Raw genomic sequence first — 10,788 nt, 5'->3', positions numbered from 1 at the left:
TGACATTCTTAAACACTATATTATTCATATACTCTATGTCCCATTCATTCATACTATTTTGTAAATTTTATTCTTTTTATAGTTAAATTGCAATAAATGAAAGGTTAGAAAACTTTCTCTCATCTTTAAAAAAAATATTCAAAAGAACCAAATTTGCAATTAGTTCAAACTAACTATCATATACCACATATCACATCATATAACACTTATCACACCATTTAATGTTACATTATAATAAAATCTATTAAATCTGTCATGAAATGTGAATAGACTAAGAAAATAGTATAATTGCAATAAACAAAAGATTACTATAATTGACACAATTCAATTAAAAAAAGAGAGTTATAACCTGAAAAAACTTAGAATTAAGTCAATAATATAAATTTTTTAATTATACAAATATTATTCATGTGAAAATTTTTATTTTTATTTTCTAAGTGGGTGATACCTTTTAGTAATTATTTAAATACATTTTATATTCTTCAATATATTGTTTAATACTTATTTTAATTTTTTTTAATTATAAAAAAATTACTTTTTTTTTCCTTCTTGATGGACAATTGTGTTGCTAGAGAACCTCCATTTTTTTATTTAAATGTGTACATTAAAATATAAAAAAATTGAACGAAATGAAATGAAAAAAACAGCTGGACTTTTGTCTAGAAAATAATTATTAAAAATAACTTTTGAATTGTTTTAATTGTGCTCATATGGAAATATTTAAAAGTATGAAATGATAATTTTGAAACTATAATTAATCGTTTTAATAAATAATACTTCTTAATATAACTAAACCCAATATATATTTATACTTTTAATAAATGCATGACACAAAAATGAATATAATTTAAATAAGTTTATTAATAGATAAGATTTCATGAGGAGAATAAACATATATGAAAAGGGAATAAATAGATCTCTGCACCTTAATAATTAAAAGTGAATAAAGACTTATTATTCATGAAGCCGCAACATCTGAATCTTTTCCTTTCATTGGAAAATAACGGAAGAAAAATATTCACAACGATGGACAAGTCTAGAAACTATTCTTCAAATAAACATTTAAATAACTTTATCAAACAGAACTTTGGCAATGTGGAAGTTGGTGGTCCTTGCATCACAGAAAGCTGCATAGTAATAAGTCTTGACCACAGTGAGAAAAGTGTTCTTGATGTTGAAATCAATGCCAGATGTAGATTTTTGGAACACCAATTGCACCAGTTCTTGCATCTGCGACTCAACTTCTGGGAATATCATGCTCTCCGATTCCTGATGGATTTTATTCCAAAAGAATACAATGTTAGTAACAAAATCTTAATATACATACAGTGCATTATTTAAAAAATGAACACCAAACCTAAAAATGGTGCACAGTGCACTACTGCATTAAAGGACAAAGTTGTGTTTGGTGCTACTGAAATAAATAACAATTTCAATTATGCAATACATAAATGAAATGGTGTATGCATTCTGTTCAAAGGGTCTGAATTATGATTATTTTGGGAAAACTAAATCTGGTGCAGTGGAAAATTGGCCATTGGGGTGAACCCTTTTTAGTATTTATTTTTTTCTGTCGTAAAGCCTTTTCCTTAAAGCTGCTGAGTTCACTTTTCTAGTAACAATAATCGAAAGTATGCAGCTTTTTAGGCACACTAGAAGGTCATGTGTAATAATACTAGCATGTTTTTTTATGCTGAAGAGAGAAAGTGGAGAAAGTAAAAAAAAAATGCATTAATGGAATAGAGCCAAAAGATGAAGGTTTGGAAAGTAGGTATAGCATTTGTCTTAGGATAGGAAATAATGGTTGCTTTGTCACTGACCTTGTCCTTTTGATGACAATAGAGTGTATGACAGAGTGAGTTAGTGAGTTGAAGAAGAGTCTCATATTGAGGATCGAACATTTGATCCTCTGAAATCCAATGCCCGCCACATAGGTTTATTATCTGCGCTAAAAGCTCACCTTGTCCTTCACATTTGTCTCCTTCCTCGTGCCAACTTGAAAGCCACTTTTCCCACTTTAATAACATTACACAAAAGAAAATTCAAAATGGTTAAGACATTCTAACCAGTACTATGATTTGGTGGTTGTAATTGTCAACTCATGTTTGATTCTCCATTTTTGTTTTGAATTCCTTTTCAATGGCTACTCAAATCATTATATGTGTGAGAAATGTCAAAGGTGACGGAGCCTCAACTGAATTCTGCTCCAGTGCAGATTAACTATTTACTTTTTACTTTTCAAAATCTGACAAAGTTGTTACAACCTTAACATCAAAATCCTTAAAATTTCTTATTTCTTAATCACTGTGTCATGTCAGATTGGGAATTGCCATTCCAGGAAAAAGTTTACACTCCTACTTTGTTCATGGAGACAACATCGGATTTCATTTTATACATAAAAATAGTAGAAAGGTGTATTTTTATTTTTAGTATTTACTACAACATTATTAGAAAAAATATTAAGTTCATATATTTTTGCAAATTAGAAGTGTAAATTCATTTATTGAGATTTACTACAACAATATTAGAGAAAATATAAAGTTTGACTGACCATGCGATGCATATCATAACCGATTTCATGACCTTGAGAAACAAGTATATCCCATGATATTTGATCTATGGTCGTAACCAAAGTTTCCACAAGTCCATGTCCTGTTCTGTTCCTGTTGAACCTCCTGTGCATCCAAACAGATAAAATATGTTTAATTAATCCGTATTATGTATGAATTTAGTATATAATTATACACTGAAACAGATATTTTAGATAATAAATTCATTTTAGAATGAAAGTTAGCAAGAATGCAACTCCACAACTCTGGGTGGCCTAGGCATTTTGATGTCTACAAAATAACTGGTTAACAGAACGAAAGAGAAGTGTTTGTGATGAGGACATGACTTGGTCATATGTTGTCCATATCAAATAGGCCAAGGTAAATAAGTCTTTCAAGATCCTAAATATCCTTTTCACTTAGACGAATGTAGAATTTAGCACTCAAAATATTCAAACCTTTGAATCCATTGTATCTAACAAATTAGTCCATAAGTAAAAGATACACCTAAATGATTACATAATTGTGGATCTTAATTCTTACAATTCAAATTTGGAACTAATAAAGTAATTTTACTTTATATTATTACTTAATATAAGATTTCCATCAAAGTTCACAATCTTAGAAAGAAACGAACTTTTATCCCATCTATAGAAAGGTTGACTTTAAGTGTTGGAATATTCTCACATTCGTTTTCTTACTAAATCACATCCTCTCTCTATGTTGTGATATTTTTAAGAATTAGGATGAGATAATTTACCAGCCAATGGAGTAGTCACGCCTGCTAATGTAGTCACTGAAATTTTTCATAAAAGTTTTTCTCATTTCTGCATCACTAACATAGGATGTTATGGTCTGAAGTAAGACTGTGGTTTTGGCCCAAGCAAGCCTCACATGAGATTTTTCTGGTTCAAATATGCTCGCAGCTGCCAGAAAATAAGCCAANAGAAGAGTTCTTCTGTTCATTCCAAACTCTGCCAATCTAGATTCTGAGTACCACCTGAATAATTAAATGTCATTATATGAAGAATGAAGAAATTGATTGAAGCATTATACTGTGGAATGGTTTTAGATGTTCTTACTTCTGAATCCTCCCCCACTCCATTAGATGCATTGCTTGACAATTGTTGTAATCTAATTTAGCAAGCTCCAGATAGTTGTTGTTGTTCACATAGGGCATCCTGTATCCAAAAAGTAGTTAATGAAATCCGATGCTGNCAATCAAACATAATATTTATCCAAAAAGTAAATGCTAATTATGTAAAAAATTATGTTATGGTTTTAACCATAAAAACCCTAATTTGCAGATTTCAATCAAACAACTATTTTAGAAAATATATATTTTAATATATTTAATAAACATTCTTATNCAAGATGTCACACACATAACTTAGATAACTTATAATCTAAGAAAAAGATAAAGACATATGGTAATCATATCTTGTTTTTTTATTTATTTATGCAATTACAGTGTAATATGAAATTTGTGCATAGTTAAACATAATAATAGTAAATTTTATTCTAAAATAATAATAAATAAATAAAGTAGATAAAAGTTTAACTGATATTGAATTTAATTTTGTATATTGTACTTATTATAGGACAGTGGAAATAGAATAAACTTTTTTTATGTGAAGTGTTAGAAAATATTAATGAATCATTATTTTTAATATAAATTAACATTTTCCATATTTAATAGCCAAAATTTAAAGTACATAGTCAAAAACTTTGTTTGTGAATCCATTTTGTGCTTTTTTTTTATTATATCTATTTGTCTCAACCTAAGAAATTGATGATCCAACCACCAACAACATTATAAATGGGTGTGTCCTTGTCACTGTTTTATTCTAATTTGACAAATAAATGGCAAATAATTTNATACCACTACTTTTTATAACAAAAATGATTTTATAAATTATAAAAAATTGTTTCCTGACATCAACTTTTTAAAAAGACCAACAATACTTATCTTTATATCTTTTAAATATAGTACTATAATTTAACACCAATAAAATATCCTTTGTCCACATGCTAAAAATTGATGATTAGATTTATAAACTATTAAAAAGAAAAAAGGACCACAGCTTAAAACATAATTTTTTTACTAAAAAATTATTTTCACACGTTACAATAAAAAAGAGTATATTTTAATCTCTTGTATCTTAAAGAAAATATAACATTCTAATACAGAAAATACTCTTTAAGGTAGTTGATGTAGAACAAAAATTTATTATGCATGATAAAGTAGTTAGATGATAACTTAAAAATTATTTTGTCATAAAAATGTCACCATCCTAGTAGAGTCTTTCTTAACACATTAATTATTGGGGTTATTTTATGCACAATTACTCATAAAATCTTTTGTATAGCAACAGCCAAATAAAAACTAGTTTTTGTGTTTATTAGTTAATACAAAATTCAACAAACACATANTTTAGTAAATATTTTTTAATGGACTACAAATTATTTTATAAAATTTACAGGAGTCTTACATGACAGATTTGATTTTAAAAAATATTATACATTGTAAAAATTTTATCTTTTGATTAATAGTACTGTGTATGTANTTTAGAGTGAAAAAGTATAAATACTAGGTAATTTATTTTACAGGAAAGACAAAGTGTGGAATAAAATATTAATAAAAAAGAATTGATGAAAAAATAAAAAAGAAGACGAAGGAAGGAAGGAAAGTGCAAAGTACCTATAAAGGGTCTTGCCAATCCATACGTCACTCTCACCGCCGTATTGATCAATGTAGAATCTTGTCTCCACTCGAGGCATACTTGCATACCATGGCANGTCCAATGCGTATGCCACCTAACAATATCACACTCTTAATTTCAATGTCACTAACACAAAACTTCATTACTCCAATCACTATCATTTATTTTACCTCTTCTGCTAAGTTTTTCATTATGATCCATTTATCTACTAGCTCATTTGCTTCTCTNTTCTCCTTCAAAAATTTTGAGGAGAACTTCTTCCCATCTTCTAGAATCTTCTCACCGGNGAACATTACTTGACTAGCCCTTAGCAGATTGAACATTCCTGTCACAGCTTGTGTGCTTTGTCCCTTAAAACAGAAAAATTCACCATCCCTCTCAAAGTGCTTGAACACCTCTGTCAAATGTCAATATCACTTCAATTAAATAACATTTTTATGCAAAATAATTTTCCCATAATTCTTATCCATCTCACTCACCAGCTGAAACTTGGTGGCCATGCAATCTCAGTAATCTGAAACCCATTGCCGTGTCATCGATGTCTTCAACATTTGAATTTCTTGCCCAACAAATACCTTTCTCGGTCCAATATCTGAAATTTCATTTATAAATTAGAATTGAACATGGCACACCTCTGTTTCATGGTGGGTTAATCTATTTCCAAAGTACATTATATAATATTAATATGAGGACTGTGACCATTATTAAATTACCTATTAACATAGCTCAAACAGTCTTTGATCTCTTGNTGAAAATACCGAGANATTNCTAGGCGTTCTAGCCTATCAACCACCCAAATATGTTCAAACAAATCCACTGGATACACNTTTGGAACNGTATAGAAACAACAAACAATCATAAACTACTAGATTAGTAAAGAAATGAAGATTAAACTGAAACTCACCCACATTGATGCAAATAATGGTAAACCAAATTATAAAGAAAGATATCTAGAATAAACATACTATATAAAATACATCAAGGCTTGAAATTATGACCACAAGTCATGATACATGAGAAAGTTGTAGATAAATATAATGCAATGAGGATGACTGTAATTGTGTGCAAACTTGTGGTCCCGGGATGGTCCTAAAAATTCAATGTTAAGAAGTAAAAGAGAGATACCTCCACCATTGAACCTCTGGACTATTTGATTCAAGTAGTCATGGCAATTTTGATCTTTGGTTTGCATGAGAGCAAAAGCTGTGGAGGAAGGAGAAAACAAGAAAGACCCGTCTTGAGACTGAAGTTTGAGAAGTGAATTCCAGTCCAGGTCTGACATCCCTTCCAAGCTATGAAGCAGACTTGTGGGCACTTTATGCATCATCTCTCTTGGTATTCTATTCCCCACGCACCAAGGCCCACACAATAATGACACACACGTTAAAGGGAGTTTTTGCAGTACATGTAATAAATTAAAAAAGTTATGACTCTTATATTTCTATACTTTCCCAGAAAAAGAGTTGCAAGATAAGGTTGCTTTGAATCTATTATCAAAATAGACATGGGCACATACCAGCTCGCTGGCAAGCATAATCATGACCACAACTATGGTACCTTGTGAGTTTTACGTTTCTCATTGCAAAGATCTTGTTCAGGATAGGGGAATTTTCAGGCACATCGATCTCCAACTCACGAGCCAGGTCAAGAAGTGATGGGAAAGCTACTTCAAACCCAATTGGCATATGCTCCGCATTCTCATTCTCAAGCTTGTTAAGATTCTCCTTGAAAAATGCCATTCCTGTGCAACATTAATAAAACTTGTTAGTAATTGACATTGATTAAGTCATAGTTATAGTTCAATATTATAGTACTACCTTTTTCACACTTTTCAGGATGCATGTTCCATGATTTTAATGCAATAACACAAGCTAACGTGTTTATGATCCGATCATGGGCTGAAAACAATTCCTGATCACCCCATGATCCATCCTCAAGTTGGTTTTTTGCTATCCATTCTAGACTCGTTGGAAACTGAGGGGTACCACTTCCATTAACATCTTTTACCAGAGCAACCCAAGCAGTGTCATAAGCAGACACAGTTATCTCTCCATCTTCCAATGAACTCAATATTGATTTGATAGAGTCCACTCTCTTCTTGATCTCTTTTGCCACCAATACCTTTTTTCAACAATGTTGTTTTTGCAAAAAGAAATGGCATGTGTAAAAAGAATAATTAAAAAATGTCATCAAGAAAGGCACAAAACAGAGAAGTGAGAAAATTAAAGCACCCCAATGTCTTGCTCCTCTTCTATGTCATCTTCCACATTAATCTCAGGCAACTTCAACACTGCTAGGCCACCCTGAAATATGTCTGAATATTCTGCATAACCAACAAAATAACATTGGTTTAACCAGCTTTGTAAAAAGTAATTAATATTAAACTGTTCCATAAAAAGTTAATTAAGAAACTCAATCATACCATGCGTTCGTGACTTGGATATAGCTCTGCATCTTATCTCTTGTTTGTCGTTAGTATCAGAGAACACAGAACCTACATATAAAATGATAAAAATATTTCACTAAATTACATTTGTTGGTTGGAATTAAGTGCTATGTTACTTCAGCTTGCAGTAAAAAACTATTCCTCTCTTGGTTTCTTTTTATACTTTTGGGTGGACAAGCAGAAAACAAGAGACAACTCAACCAAACTTTAGCCCGCTTGACAGTGAAATCTTGAGCTGAAAGTTACACAATCGGAACCTCTATGTTCTTAACGAAATTTATTAAAAAATATTAAACTCCTAATCAGCACAGAAAGAAGCCATGCACATATGCCAGAAGAGAAATATGAATAGGGAAAGAATAAGGTAAAAAGAAGATAATATTGTAATAATTATTTGATGAAGTTTATGCACCATTTGGCTTGTATAGTTTTCCACTAGAAACTGTTTTTGCTTTCACATTCTCAGGTAATATAGCATGTTTTTTCTGATCAGCAAAAACTTACAGCTGAATTAGAATCTTAAAAGAAAGAGAAAATAGAAGAGTGGGTTAAGAAATCAGCAAAAACATTGTTGTGGTGAGAGAAGTGGAATCAAGAAAGAGAAGTTTATGATTGAGAAGAGGGTAAAGGAAATGAATAGGAGAAATTATTGCAGATACATAAAAGACTTACCAAGAGAGGATTTGGAGAAGTGGTGAAGAGGAATAAAAGAAAAAGAAGAAGATGATGAAGATGATGGAGATGGAAGAGGGAAATGGTTAGAAGAAGAGAAAGAAGGAAGGTGACAGTGGGTGGAGAAGGGAGAAGCCATGGTGATTCAAAATAATTTCTGTTTGGTTGTGGAGAGAAAGGCAGAGTTTAAAAGGCAAAGGAGAGGCAAGCAGACAAATGGTTTCCCAGGAGATTCCCGCTAATGGTTGCATGGCATCATATATAGCTAAACAATTGAGGGTACTCCTGTCCTTTTCTTATTGCCATTTTCTTTTTTCTTTTCTCTTCAATCTTTTTATTCGTAAAGAATATTCATGTCCATAATGTGAATCGGGAACTAACAATAATTTAATATTATCGTATTATACCCATTTAATTTTATAGTTGAGTTTCAAAGAATTTCATATGAAAATAAGAAGATAAAAAGACAAAAAGTTAAATTATTTGTTTTTAAGGATGTAAAGTAAAAATAAAATAATTTTAAAATAAATCATGTATGTTTTTGAATGATTTTACCGATACCATGAACAAAAAATATTCTAATAAATAAAATTATTACATTATAATTTTATTTCTAAAATTAATATAAAATAAAATAAATAATTATTATTATTATTATGATTAGTTTCAGTGTTATTAATAATATTATTATTAATTTTAGTATTATTATTACAATTATAATAATAATTATTGATAATAATTTTATTATTAATATAATTAATATTATTATTATTATTAAAAAACTATTTTTAGACATTATACTTTTTATTGTATACATTTAGAAAAGATAATACTCATATATGTTTTCTCATCATTTATTACATTTCATATCTCTTTTTTTTTCTAAGTTGTATAATTTATTGTATGAGATATTATATGGATAAGTAATATGAAGATTATATAGGTGCACATAGCATTATCTAAAATATATACTGAGGACACCGTAAACCACTCATCTTAATTAAGAATATTCAAACTAAAACAGTGAAAGTTTAAAGTGTTTATCATATCTAAATATACTTCTTTTTTACAAATATATTTGTATGACAAAATAAATTGAGATGAAGTTTAATCTAACTTGTATTAATACTTCTATCAATGGATTAAAAGTACAAAGTTTGTGTCAACTAATGGAAGATTAACTTAAGAAAAATACTAACCTTTTATTTTACACTAAAAAATTGAATAAACTAAGTTTAATTAATAATTTAATTTAAATTTAAATTTAAATTTCTTTATCAAATAAATTGAGTTAATATTATTATTTATCTCGTTGAAAATTTAATCATAATAACTTTACTTATTTTCATTATATTTTACACATCTTTTTTATAAAAAAAAAATAACAAATTAAAGGTAATAATGTTGGTTAGACTCTCTTCCTAATTTGCAAGTGATTTATGTTGTTGTCACGTTATGATCTGTTTTATTTTTCTCTGCTATATTTGATAGGATCCATAGATCCATCTGTTTTATTTATTTTTCTACTATCTTTCTTAGGTAGGTACATCACTACTGAATTTATATTATAACCTTTTCATGTTTAATAAATAATCAGTTCTTTTGAATTCAATCTTGTGCGTGTGTGTGTAAGGGTATATTTTTCTAAGAATTAGACTAGAAGATTTAAAGACTAAATGAAAAATGATATTTATATTTTAATTTTAGTTTAATGTTAAACAATTTTATTTTTATTTTCTCCTTAAATCTTTTGATTAACTTCTCTTTATAAGTTCAGTGATTTCTTTTTTTTGGTTCATTTTATCGTGTTTTTTCAAGTTATAATCTAGTGAATGTGAAGAGCTTGTCGAAATTTCATTTAAGCTAAAGTTTTCTTTTTTTTTTTTTTTGGTTTCACAGGGGTTTGGGTTACGAAAAGATGCATTTCCTTTCTTACATGTAGGGTCTGGGAGGATATGTGACTCTGAAATTGAGACTGTAATATAATGTTTATTTATATATTGATAGGTTTGACGCTTGAAAGATATCTTAATATCCATAAGCATTTTCTATTATCCTTTTAAATTTTTTGTACTTTCATAGCAAATAATTATAAGGGAAGTTGATATTGATCTTAACTGTTTGGGTATGAATGTAGAAAGAATATAATCTTCTATTGTCTTTCATTTAGATCATATATGGTAATTTTAATCTAAAATATTTAAATTCAATATAATCTTCTAAGCATTGTAAATTAATATAATTGTGAACAATTTCATAAAGTTTAAAATTAAACTATTGATTTAAAGTTAATTTATCCTTTATTTTTCTTGACTTTTTTTAAATTAGGATATTAATCAATGATATAAAAATTTAAGATAACACTATATATATATATATATATATATATATATATATA

General features: G+C 28.8%; 1 protein-coding gene across 1 annotated transcript; it reads right to left on the bottom strand.

The window, feature by feature from the left end:
* Positions 1–961: 961 nt before the first annotated feature.
* LOC106757084 (ent-copalyl diphosphate synthase, chloroplastic) lies at positions 962–8,634 on the bottom strand. Its single transcript, XM_014639670.2, has 15 exons — positions 8,391–8,634; positions 7,695–7,766; positions 7,504–7,595; positions 7,090–7,393; positions 6,830–7,013; positions 6,398–6,612; positions 5,986–6,106; positions 5,752–5,864; positions 5,443–5,669; positions 5,251–5,366; positions 3,632–3,730; positions 3,310–3,549; positions 2,552–2,675; positions 1,821–2,015; positions 962–1,269 (listed from the first exon to the last, which is right to left on the bottom strand). Exons 1-15 carry the CDS (start codon positions 8,527–8,529, stop codon positions 1,063–1,065), a joined length of 2,448 nt encoding a protein of 815 aa, XP_014495156.1. The 5' UTR covers positions 8,530–8,634; the 3' UTR covers positions 962–1,062.
* Between the last annotated feature and the right edge of the window lie 2,154 nt (positions 8,635–10,788).

Source organism: Vigna radiata, chromosome 3 (assembly GCF_000741045.1).
Source record: "Vigna radiata var. radiata cultivar VC1973A chromosome 3, Vradiata_ver6, whole genome shotgun sequence".
In the NCBI taxonomy this organism is placed as follows: Eukaryota; Viridiplantae; Streptophyta; class Magnoliopsida; order Fabales; family Fabaceae; genus Vigna; species Vigna radiata.
Note: the sequence above shows the minus strand (reverse complement) of the source record. Positions and strands in the feature narration are given on the sequence as shown.